Source organism: Ranitomeya variabilis, chromosome 4, assembly GCF_051348905.1.
Source record: "Ranitomeya variabilis isolate aRanVar5 chromosome 4, aRanVar5.hap1, whole genome shotgun sequence".
In the NCBI taxonomy this organism is placed as follows: Eukaryota; Metazoa; Chordata; class Amphibia; order Anura; family Dendrobatidae; genus Ranitomeya; species Ranitomeya variabilis.
Window position 1 is genome coordinate 626,293,380 of NC_135235.1, and position 12,806 is coordinate 626,306,185.

The 12,806-nt window shown below is 50.1% G+C and overlaps 1 protein-coding gene across 2 annotated transcripts in view; it reads right to left on the bottom strand.

Annotated features, from left to right (window-relative positions):
* Nucleotides 1-12,806, bottom strand: part of COX10 (cytochrome c oxidase assembly factor heme A:farnesyltransferase COX10) — an 88,008-nt gene that overhangs the window by 16,410 nt on the left and 58,792 nt on the right. For both annotated transcript variants that reach the window (XM_077253585.1, XM_077253586.1), the window contains exon 5: nucleotides 7,485-7,555. In XM_077253585.1, coding sequence (XP_077109700.1) covers nucleotides 7,485-7,555 — 71 coding nt within the window. The remainder of the gene's footprint in view (nucleotides 1-7,484; nucleotides 7,556-12,806) is intronic.

Sequence of the window (12,806 nt, forward strand, 5' to 3'; positions counted from 1 at the left end):
ATATGGAGGCTGCTCTTATTTTATGCCCTGGCCGCTCTCCGCACTCTACTCGTATAATCTTCAGCCAACTTCAATATACGGCGAGTGAAAGGTGACCTGTCAGAAATATATATTTTGCTGGGAAAACAGGGCATTTATTATTAGCTTTCAGTCAGCAGAAATGAGTTGCATTGAAACTGAAATTTAAAAGACCCCTGACCCGTCACGTCATGTGGGTAGAATGCAAAAAAAAATAGTATAATTCTCCAAAGTCCTCCATCCTCACATTCCCCTACTGAGATGATTCAGGAATCAGGTAGATCAGGATGAACAAAGCTAAAGATCTAATTCAAACAGGAGCACGGGATTGTCAGCGTGCCTCCGAACTAAGAACATCTTTCCCTGTCATGACCAATCTGCATCTGCACCTTCATCTAATGGACGTTTTAGAACTGTCCGTGAGCTGTCGAGAAGCAAGATGACGGATGGATAAATCATATCAATGATAACACAATGAGGTGGCTTGTAGGGTCGGACTGTCGGCAGGAGATAGGACTGACCCTGCCAGTGTCACGACCCCATGTACACATGTCTGACCTGACCTACGTGACTGAACGGCAGAAATCAGAGGGGAAGAAATAAGAATTTCCAAAATTGAAAGATGAATTTCTTGTTTAAGGATCATATGTTGTAAATTTATGGTGAGTGGCCGGGGAATATTGCATGCTTAAGCTAAAGGTACCGTCACACTAAGCGACGCTGCAGCGATAGCGACAGCAATGCCGATCGCTGCAGCGTCGCTGTGTGGTCGCTGGAGAGCTGTCACACAGACCGCTCTCCAGCGACCAGCGATGCCGAGGTCCCCGGGTAACCAGGGTAAACATCGGGTTGCTAAGCGCAGGGCCGCGCTTAGTAACCCGATGTTTACCCTGGTTACCAGCGTAAAAGTTAAAAAAACAAACAGTACATGCTCACCTGCGCGTCCCCCAGCCTCTGCTTCCTGACGCTGACTGAGCTCCGGCCCTAACAGCAGAGCGGTGACGTCACCGCTGTTGCTTTCACTTTCAGTTTAGGGCCGGCGCTTTAGTGTCAGGAAGCAGAGGCTGGGGGACGCGCAGGTGAGTATGTACTGTTTGTTTTTTTAACTTTTACGCTGGTAACCAGGGTAAACATCGGGTTACTAAGCGCGGCCCTGCGCTTAGTAACCCGATGTTTACCCTGGTTACCAGTGTAAAATATCGCTGGTATCGTCGCTTTTGCTGTCAAACACGGCGATACACGGCGACCTAGCGACCAATTAATGTGCAGACCTTCTAGCAGCGACCAGCAATTTCACAGCGGGATCCAGATCGCTGCTGCGTGTCAAATACAGCGATATCGCCATCCAGGTCGCTGCAACGTCACGGATTGCTGGCGATATCGCCTAGTGTGACGGTACCTTTAATGCCCTGCAGGGACATCATGCCCAGACACACAACCTGTGGGTGTACCACGCCCAGATGCATGGCCTGCAGGAGCACCGTGGCCACACACACAGCCTGCAGGAGCACGTGCTCAGAAGCACAGACTGCAGGAGCACGTGCTCAGACGCATTGACTGCAGGAGCACTGTGCACAGACGCACAGACTGCAGGAGCACCATGCCCAGATGCGTGGCCTGTATGAACTCCGTAACCAGAGGCACCGCCTGCAGGAGCACCGTGACCACACGCACAACCTCTAGGAGCACCGTGACCACACGCACAACCTCTAGGAGCACCGTGACCACACGCACAACCTCTAGGAGCACCGTGACCACACGCACAACCTCTAGGAGCACCGTGACCACACGCACAGCCTGCAGGAGCACCGTGACCACACGCACAGCCTGCAGGAGCACCGTGACCACACGCACAACCTCTAGGAGCACCGTGATCACACACACAGCCTGCAGGAGCGCCGTGACCACACGCACAGCCTGCAGGAGCACCGTGACCACACGCACAGCCTGCAGGAGCACCATGACCACACGCACAGCCTGCAGGAGCACCGTGCACAGATGCACGACGGTGGGAGCACAGTGACCAAATGCATGATCTGTAGCACAGCACCTCGGCACACGGCGTGTAGGAGCATCGTGCCCAGGTCTTTAGAAGAGTCATCTCCACTGTCCATCCATGATATCAGTTTCCACTAATGAAGCAGAAGGTGACTGGAGACTATTCCTTCCTTGATGAGCTTTCTAATAATGTCCTCTTAATTACTACGAGTTGCGGCTGCTGGAGCATACAACCTGTACGCAGGACGTAGCCTGGAGGAGAGGCACTAATCCTACATGCAGCCATTTTCTCCTTCACCTCCTCTGAAAATGATTGAAAAAATGGAATGGCCCCGGGGTCTACAGGTAACACGCACGCTTATTGTAAATGATCCCTGCAGCTAATTACCAGAACACGGCGACAATGTGCATCGCACGCCTCGTATATCCAGTAATGGAACCAGATCGTGTTTTTTTAATTGTTAATATCTGGGTGTCATGTCACATCCTCAAAGCACCAGCATAAAAAGAACAACTCCTGGGAAATAAGCCCTGATTGTGGACGCGGGGGGAGGGGCTGCCAGACGATAGGAAATTAATTACAACAGTCTCATTAATGGGAAAAGCTTATGGAGATGGTACAACAACGAGCCGCAGGCTGCACAATGTACACCCCGATTAGTTACTGTGGTTTCTGCAACCTGTCAAGTCTGAAGTTTTGATTGGTGAGGGTCCAGGGTCTTAGACCCCGCTAATTAGTAAAATGAGCTGGGAGAGTGGTGTGACCAGTGTACGGACGGTCCATGAGCGCCTCCTCAGTAGCCAGTTTTGGGACCATCGTTACACTTTAATGGTGTTTCCTATTTGTATGTAAGAAAAAAAATAAAAGTTTAATCTTTATATAATAAAATGTTCTGCAACTTTCCGGTGGTTTAATTGCCCACCATTTTTAAGATCACTGTTTGCTGTATGTAAACGGAAACATTCTGGTTATCGTATCCCTCCCAGCACGATCCAGGCAGCCGTGACAATCGAGGACAATCGGGAGGGTTTTCAACCTTCGATATAAACACAATATCACGTGGTCAAACAGCAAGCAAAGATATTGAAAATGAAAATCACCGTTAATTATTGTCTAACAAAAAGTTTTAAAAATATTCCTCCCTCCCAGTGGTGTCTGATCTATACAGCGACACCCTGATAATATAATATCCTCCTCTATATTTACAGTCATTATTAATGCCGGGCAGATTATTACTGCAGAGTCGACCACCCACCATCCGTGGCAGCCATCTCCCTGTACTTGCCAGTAACTTTCCATCCCGTTGCCAGTTCCAGTCGGAGTGCTTTTATTGGCCGGTGTGCCGGGGTCGGGAATGTCCAGATCCTCTCAGTAAATAAGGAAATATGAGTCCTACAGCAGCGGACGTCATAAGAAAGCTTTATCCTTTCTCATACAGGTATGCTAGCCCCAAAACTCCCAGATCTGGAGGGATAACCCCAAATGTCCGGACAATCTGAATAGGGTTGTTTCAGGGGCGCACAATATTGGTTGTTATAGTCAAACTCCCACAGACATTAGGGAACACATCCTTAGGGTTTCCCTTTAAGTTTTTTAATGTTCTCACCACCCCTCTACTGTGCCCCTGCTGTCCTCCTCTCCACTTCTCAACTACCCCCTGCTGTCCTCCTCTCCACTTCTCAACTACCCCCTGCTGTCCTCCTCTCCACTTCTCTACTACCCCTGCTGTCCTCCTCTCCACTCCTCTAATAATAATAATAATAATTTTTATTTATATAGCGCCAACATATTCCGCAGCGCTTTACAAATGATAGAGGGGACTTGTACAGAAAATAGACATTACAGCATAACAGAAATCACAGTTCAAAAAAGATAGCAGGAGGAATGAGGGCCCTGCTGCTCGCAAGCTTACAAACTATGAGGAAAAGGGGAGACACGAGAGGTGGATGGTAACAATTGCTTTAGTTATTTGGACCAGCCATAGTGTAAGGCTCAGGTGTTCATGTAAAGCTGCATGAACCAGTTAACAGCCTAAGTATGTAGCAGTACAGACACAGAGGGCTATTAACTGCATAAAGTGTATGAGAACATGACGCGAGGAACCTGATTATGGTTTTTTTTTTTTTTAATAGGCCACACAGGGATAGTTAGGTTAATGCGTTGAGGCGGTAGGCCAGTCTGAACAAATGAGTTTTTAGGGCGCGCTTAAAACTGTGGGGATTGGGGATTAATCGTATTAACCTGGGTAGTGTATTCCAAAGAATCGGAGCAGCACGTGTAAAGTCTTGGAGACGGGAGTGGGAGGTTCTGATTATTGAGGATGCTAACCTGAGGTCATTAGCGGAGTGGAGGGCACGGGTAGGGTGGTAGACTGAGACCAGAGAGGAGATGTAGGGTGGTGCTGAGCCATGGAGCGCTTTGTGGATGAGGGTAGTAGTTTTGTACTGGATTCTGGAGTGGATGGGTAGCCAGTGTAATGACTGGCACAAGGTAGAGGCATCAGTGTAACGGTTGGTGAGGAATATGATCCTGGCAGCAGCATTCAGGACAGATTGGAGTGGGGAGAGTTTGGTAAGAGGGAGGCCGATTAGTAGAGAGTTACAGTAGTCCAGACGAGAATGAATAAGTGAAACAGTAAGAGTTTTTGCAGAGTCGAAAGAAAAGGGCGAATTCTAGAAATGTTTTTGAGATGCAGATAAGAGCGAGACAGTGATCGGATGTGGGAGGTGAATGAAAGCTCGGAATCAAGGATGAGCCCAAGGCAGCGGGCATGTTGCTTTGGAGTAATGGTGGAACCGCACACAGAGATGGCAATGTCAGGCAAAGGTAGGTTAGTAGAGGGAGAGAACACAAGGAGTTCAGTTTTTGACAGGTTCAGTTTCAGATAGAGGGAGGACATGATGTTAGAGGCAGCGGTAAGACAATCACTGGTGTTTTCTAAAAAGGTCGGCGTGATAACAGGAGAAGAGGTATATAATTGGGTGTCGTCAGCATAGAGATGGTACTGGAAACCAAATCTACTGATTGTTTGTCCAATAGGGGCAGTATACAAAGAGAAGAGGAGGGGGCCTAGGACTGATCCTTGAGGAACCCCAACAGTAAGGGGAAGGTGAGAGGAGGAGGAACCAGCAAAACATACAGTGAAGGATCGGTCAGAGAGATAGGAGGAGAACCAGGAGAGAACGGTGTCCTTGAGGCCGATGGAGCAGAGCATAGTGAGGAGCAGCTGATGATCCACAGTATCGAATGCTGCGGAGAGATCCAAGAGAATTAGCATGGAGTAATGACCTCTACTGCACCCCTGCTGCCCCTCCTCTCCACCCCCCTACTGCCCCTCCTCTCCACTCCTCTACTGTGCCCCTGCTGCCCCTCCTCTCCACCCCCCTACTGCCCCTCCTCTCCACTCCTACTGTGCCCCTGCTGCCCCTCCTCTCCACCCCCTACTACCCCTCCTCTCCACTCCTCTACTGCGCCCCTGCTGCCCCTCCTCTCCACTCCTCTACTGCGCCCCTGCTGCCCCTCCTCTACTGCGTCCCTGCTGCCCCTCCTCTCCACTCTTCTACTGCGCCCCTGCTGCCCCTCCTCTCCACCCCCCTGCTGCCCCTCCTCTCCACTTCTCTACTGCCCCTCCTCTCCACTTCTCTACTGCCCCTCCTCTCCACTCCTCTCCTGTGCCCCTCCTCTCCACTCCTCTACTGCGCCCCTGCTGCCCCTCCTCTCCACTCCTCTACTGCGCCCCTGCTGCCCCTCCTCTCCACTCCTCTACTGCCCCCTCCTCTCCACTCCTCTACTGTGCCCCTGCTGCCCCTCCTCTCCACTCCTCTACTGCGCCCCTGCTGCCCCTCCTCTCCACTTCTCTACTGCCCCCTGCTGCCCCTCCTCTCCACTCCTCTACTGCGCCCCTGCTGCCCCTCCTCTCCACCCCCTACTACCCCTCCTCTCCACTCCTCTACTGCGCCCCTGCTGCCCCTCCTCTCCACTCCTCTACTGCGCCCCTGCTGCCCCTCCTCTACTGCGTCCCTGCTGCCCCTCCTCTCCACTCTTCTACTGCGCCCCTGCTGCCCCTCCTCTCCACCCCCCTGCTGCCCCTCCTCTACTGTGCCCCTCCTGCCCCTCCTCTCCACCCCCCTACTGCCCCTCCTCTACTTCGCCCCTGCAGCCCCTCCTCTACACTCCTCTACTGCGTCCCTGCTGCCTCTCTTCTCTACTCTACTGCGCCCCTGATGCACCTCCTCTCCACCCCTCTACTGCACCCCTACTCCCCCTCCTCTACTGCGGCCCTGCTGCCCCTCCTCTCCACTCCTCTACTGCGCCCCTGCTGCCCCTCCTCTCCACCCCCCTGCTGCGACCCTGCTGCCCCTCCTCTCCACCCCCTACTGCCCCTCCTCTCCACTCCTCTACTGCGCCCCTGCTGCCCCTCCTCTCCACTCCTCGACTGCGCCCCTGCTGCCTCTCTTCTCTACTCTCTACTGCGCCCCTGATGCACTTCCTCTCCACCCCTCTACTGCGCACCTACTCCCCCTCCTCTACTGTGACCCTGCTGCCCCTCCTCTACTGAGGCCCTGCTGCCCCTCCTCCACTGCAGCCCTGCTGCCCCTCCTCTACTGCGGCCCTGCTGACCCTCCTCTCTACTGCGCCCCTGCTGCCCCTCCTCTCTACTGCGCCCCTGCTGCCCCTCCTCTCCACTCCTCTACTGCGCCCCTGCTGCCCCTCCTCTACTGCGCCCCTCCTGCCCCTCCTCTACTGCGCCCCTCCTCTCCACCCCCCTGCTGCGACCCTGCTGCCCCTCCTCTCTACTCCTCTACTGTGCCCCTGCTGCCCCTCCTCTCCACCCCCTACTGCCCCTCCTCTCCACTCCTCTACTGCACCCCTGCTGCCCCTCCTCTCCACTCCTCTACTGCGCCCCTGCTGCCTCTCTTCTCTACTCTCTACTGCGCCCCTGATGTACCTCCTCTCCACCCCTCTACTGCGCCCCTACTCCCCCTCCTCTACTGCAACCCTGCTGCCCCTACGCTACTGTGGCCCTGCTGCCCCTCCTCTACTGCGGCCCTGCTGCCCCTCCTCTACTGCGGCCCTGCTGCCCCTCCTCTACTGCGGTCCTGCTGCCCCTCTTCTCTACTCTCTACTGCGCCCCTGCTGCCCCTCCTCTCCACTCCTCTACTGCGCCCCCTCCTCTCCACTCCTCTACTGCACCCCTGCTGCCCCTCCTCTCCTGCGCCCCTGCTGCCCCTCCTCTACTGCGTCCCTGCTGCCCCTCTCTTCTCCACTCCTCTACTGCGCCCCTGCTGCCCCTCCTCTCCACTCCTCTACTGCATCCCTGTTACCCCTCTTCTCTACTCCTCTACTGCTCCCCTGAGGTCCTACCTCTCCTCTCCGTGCTGCTTTCACGGTGTGGTGTTTGGACACACGCTCCCAGAGGTACAATGGAGAGGACATCATATTATGAAGACTAGTGCAGTAGTCTTACCTGATCTGTCCTCGTACAAGGGGACGGCTCTTTGTCCTGTTCATGTTCGAATCGAACGGCACTTCGAAAAACTGCAAGAGAAACACAAAAGGACCATGAGTGACGTACAAGTAATTGCTGAAGAACAGATTTTTTTCCGGTTCATGCACCGTCACTGTGAAGTGTCACCTCTGAAAATATTTGCACAATACATTTCACAGGTGCACGGGACACAAAGGTGCAAAATAAACCGCAATGCCATTTAGTCAACACATCCCTGTGTGCTGGTCGTACGCTGCATTGCCTCCTAATGACGAGGCCTAATCCTAAACACCGCAAGTGGCTGAACCTGATCTGACGACATGAAAAAGAGACGAAGGAACACAAACACGCCGAGAACAAGGACAGTGATGAAAAACGGCGATGACAGGAACTCCCACCAAGGATTCACAGACACACCCGGGGCACACGGGAGCCATGTGCTGCTGCTAAGATTGGTGGGTAATTGGCCATCACAAGGTTCCTCTGTCAGTATGTTCTCTATGAAGTGGACATGCTCCACCAGCCACGTAGTGCTGACAGCATGGCGCAAGCACCGGTCTCACAGTAACGAAGCTCCATACAGCAGTGCACACGCACAGCTCAAGACTACTGAGCCATAGGGACTGGGTACTAAACCGGGAGTCATGGAACATGGTCAGGGGGTCTCCAGAAGAAGCAGGAGTAAAGCTATCCATATACATGACTTAGCTCCCTAGGTCACATGGATGAAGCTTAACAGAGAGTTTGTGGAAAGAAAGCCGCCTACAGACACCTCAGTCAGCTGCTTATTGCCCCTGAAAACGAATGGATCGGACATTATTCCGGGCTCATGAAATTTCAATCTGTCAGGGAAGGGTCCCCATGCACATTAGATGGTCAACAGGTCCATTGGCATTGGCTGGCTTTTATTTAATGTGTATGGGGCTTTAAAGGGAACCGGTCAAGACTATTTGATGCCTGAAAGTTGTGTTATGGCAGTAGAAGAATAAAAATGATACCAGTCTCGTCATAATCCAATGTGCCTGGAAGTGCATTGGGGGGTGCTCTGGCATTCTCCCAATGGAGCCTGCGGGGACAGTAACACGACCGGTAGATGGGTTTGTGAGTTTGACTATTCAGCAATGGACACTGTTGTCTGCAAATATCCTTAAAATAACTCGTCGGAAAGATTGTGTATGGTATTCACACTGAACAAGAGGAATTCATCTGCTGACGGGAATGAGAAAAGAGCGCGAAAACCTGCTGCACCAGCACTTGAGGGGCGCTCGGCTTCCTAATTTCTGACGCTTCTCTTCCCAAATCAATCAAAATAAATCGGCAGAGCGCGTCCCGTGCCCCCACACTCAGCACATTCACCTACTGATAGGGGAGCCATCGAGGACATTGATTCTCGTTCACATGTAGAGAGCGTTTTTGGTTTGTTATTTGATTGTTGAGCAGGTTTTCATTATGCAGTGATTGGGAATGATTGCCGCCCCGTGCAAGGGCCAGAAGTGGACGGAGAGAAGACGCTGGGCGCAGGCAGACAGACGTCACGTGGCGGCCACTTCACTCCCACTTTCTGCAAATTAAGGGTCAATATTTCTTTCTACAAGAGAAAGGAAACTTTCTGATATTCAGAGGACACTGCTGTCTCATTGGCAATTACTAAGACTGACCACAACATACGAGATGTAGATAATAGTAGGAAACTGATGACGGATGCGGGAATCAGAGACGTCTAGATTTCCATGTGTCTTCTCATTTCCGAGACTATTCTCGGTCCAAGGGCCTGAGTGACAATAAGTCTCCTATTCCAGCGACATGCCCAATCACATCATACATGTGATTTTCACAGCTCGGGTCATTTGCCAATGTATCTATTTTCATGAATCACGTCATGTACTTAGGCAGTAGAAGCACTCCCCATAGCATATGTGCACGGTTGCACCGCACATGTACTGCGACCAGCTGCGAGCACACTCACTTATGATGACCTATTCATTGGTATAAGGCCCCGATCAGGGAAAAAAAAAAATCACACATGGATTAGTATGAGACCCTGAGCAGGAAAAAAAAAAATCACAGGAGGATTGGTATAAGAACCCAATCAGAGAAAAATCACAGGAGGATTGGTATAAGAACCCAATCAGGAAAAAAATCACAGGAGGACTGGTATAAGAACCCAATCAGGAAAAAAATCACAGGAGGATTGGTATAAGAACCCAATCAGGAAAAAAATCACAGGAGGACTGGTATAAGAACCCAATCAGGAAAAAATCACAGGAGAATTGGTATAAGAACCCAATCAGGAAAAAATCACAGGAGGACTGGTATAAGAACCCAATCAGGAAAAAATCACAGGAGGATTGGTATAAGAACCCAATCAGGAAAAAATCACAGGAGGATTGGTATGAGACCCGATCAGGGAAAAATCACAGGAGGATTGGTATAAGAACCCAATCAGGGAAAAATCACAGGAGGATTGGTACGAGACCCCTGTCAGGGAAAAATCACAGGAGGATTGGTATAAGACCCCGATCAGGGAAAAATCACAGGAGAATTGGTGTAAGAACCCAATTAAGGAAAAATCACAGGAGATGGTATAAGAACCCAATCAGGGAAAAATCACAGGAGGATTGGTATGAGACCCCGATCATGGAAAAATCACAGGAGGATTGGTATAAGACCCCGATCAGGGAAAAATCACAGGAGGATTGGGATGAGACCCCGATCATGGAAAAATCAAAGGAGGATTGGTATAAGACCCCGATCAGGGAAAAATCACAGGAGGATTGGTATTAGACCCCGATCAGGGAAAAATCACAGGAGGATTGGTATTAGACCCCGATCAGGGAAAAATCACAGGAGGATTGGTATAAGAACCCAATCAGGGAACTATCAGAGGAGGATTGGTATAAGACCCCGATCAGGGAAAAATCACAGGAGAATTGGTGTAAGAACCCAATTAGGGAAAAATCACAGGAGGATTGGTATAAGAACCCAATTAAGGAAAAATCACAGGAGATGGTATAAGAACCCAATCAGAGAAAAATCATTGGGTTCTTATACCAATCCTCCTATCAGGGAAAAATCACAGGAGGATTGGTATGAGACCCCGATCATGGAAAAATCACAGGAGGATTGGTATAAGACCCCGATCAGGGAAAAATCACAGGAGGATTGGTATGAGACCCCGATCATGGAAAAATCAAAGGAGGATTGGTATAAGACCCCGATCAGGGAAAAATCACAGGAGGATTGGTATTAGACCCCGATCAGGGAAAAATCACAGGAGGATTGGTATTAGACCCCGATCAGGGAAAAATCACAGGAGGATTGGTATTAGACCCCGATCAGGGAAAAATCACAGGAGGATTGGTATTAGACCCCGATCAGGGAAAAATCACAGGAGGATTGGTATTAGACCCCGATCAGGGAAAAATCACAGGAGAATTGGTGTAAGTACCCAATCAGGGTAAAATCACAGGAGGATTGGTTCGAGACGCCGATCACGGAAAGAAAATCACAGGATGATTAGTAGGAGACCCCAATCAGGGAAAAATCACAGGATGATTAGTATGAGACCCCGATCAGGGAAAAATTACAGGATGATTAGTATGAGAACCCAATCAGGGAAAAATCACAGGAGGATTGGTATAAGAACCCAATCAGGGAAAAATCACAGGAGGCTTAGTATCACATGAGATAACGCTAGAATATAAAGTGTTAGTCTTGCACAACCCTTTTCAGATCTTTCCATAGAGCATGTACGGTGTATTCTCCCCACTGTGTTGGTTTTCCAGTACATTTATAATGACGATTCACCCTTAGGATAAGTCAGTATTGGGGTCCAACACCCGGCTCCCCCATGGATCCGCTGTCATCATCAGTGTACGACATTGAAGAGCAGAGTGCTGTAGTCTGTGTAGTGACTGTTTTAAGGCACTGCAAGTCAGATCCCATACACGTCAATAGGACCTGAGCTGCAGTAGCCGGGAACAACCGCTACAGTGTATGGAGGTGTGCTTTTCCGTGCCGTAAACGGTTCACATCCGGCCGGGGCTGGAAGGGATAACAACTGATCAGTGAGGGCGCTAGGTGTCACCTGGAGAATATTTTTCATTCTGGAGGAACGACTCGTCAATATAATGAAACATGAAACTCAGAACATAGAAAAGTGCAGGCCCTGTAACACATAGGTACAAAGTGAAATACTTCAATCATCCGTCCAAGTCTCAATATTAAAGAACAAAGTTGTGCTTTGAACCCTGCGGCCGTGCACCGCCATCACGGGGACGGTCACAAATCATAACATAAAAGTAACAGCTCCGCAGCCTTCATTACACCCTCCGCCTCACCGACACAGCAGTAAATGAAAGGACTCCAATCTGCCTGAGCTCAGGGACATAAAAGACTAACACAAAGTACTAATTACACCGCAAAAGCTTAACATCAAGGGGTTAAGCGAGGATGGCTCGCCATAAAGGAGATTTCATCTGCTGGCTGGCTGCATGTGTCTCACTGTACGGGAATGAGTATGACGCCTGCAAAAGGCCATACATATTGCATACAGAAATGCATGGTGGGCTTCACATTGATAATCCAGGTACTCCACCGGCCGCATATTATGATAAGACGAGGACAATTACATCTGCTACACTAGTAAGTTGAATGTGAGATTTATTTAGCAATAGCAATCCCAAATTAAAGTAACGTTTCGGTCTCAAACATAGACCTTCATCAGACAGACCTTCACCAGGATAGGGGTAACGGTGAGCACACTCTCCCTGGGCTGCTACTCTTATCCTGGAGGCGCTGCATCTTGTTTCCGTCATACCATCTGATGAAGGTCTATATATGAGGTCAAAACGTTACTTTAATTTGGGATCGCTATTACTAATTAAATCTCACATTCAACTTACAAGAGTGCCAGATTTTACTTTACTTGATTCGAAGGAGTGGTATACTATCTGAGCACCTACAAAAATACGGAGTGACGTATATCCATACCTACTCGGACAATACAGGTACATCACCAGCTGGACATTCTGGTATAGACATCTCCCAATTTCTGCTCTTCTCTGACATGCCAGATATCTGTCCTCCACCTCCCAGGAGTGACCGACCGCTCCATATTAAACTTTCAACTCTACACAGATCCACAAGGAAGATTTGGCTTCTTCGAGGAGAAGATGACAGAACCGGACGACTGTTTGGGCTCCGAGCTCGATTCGAGTAAAGTAATCAGAGTTATTCTCAGACACTGGATGCTATTAAGATAAAGAAGTCGTATTATAAGCCAGCTCTTCTGCGATGGAA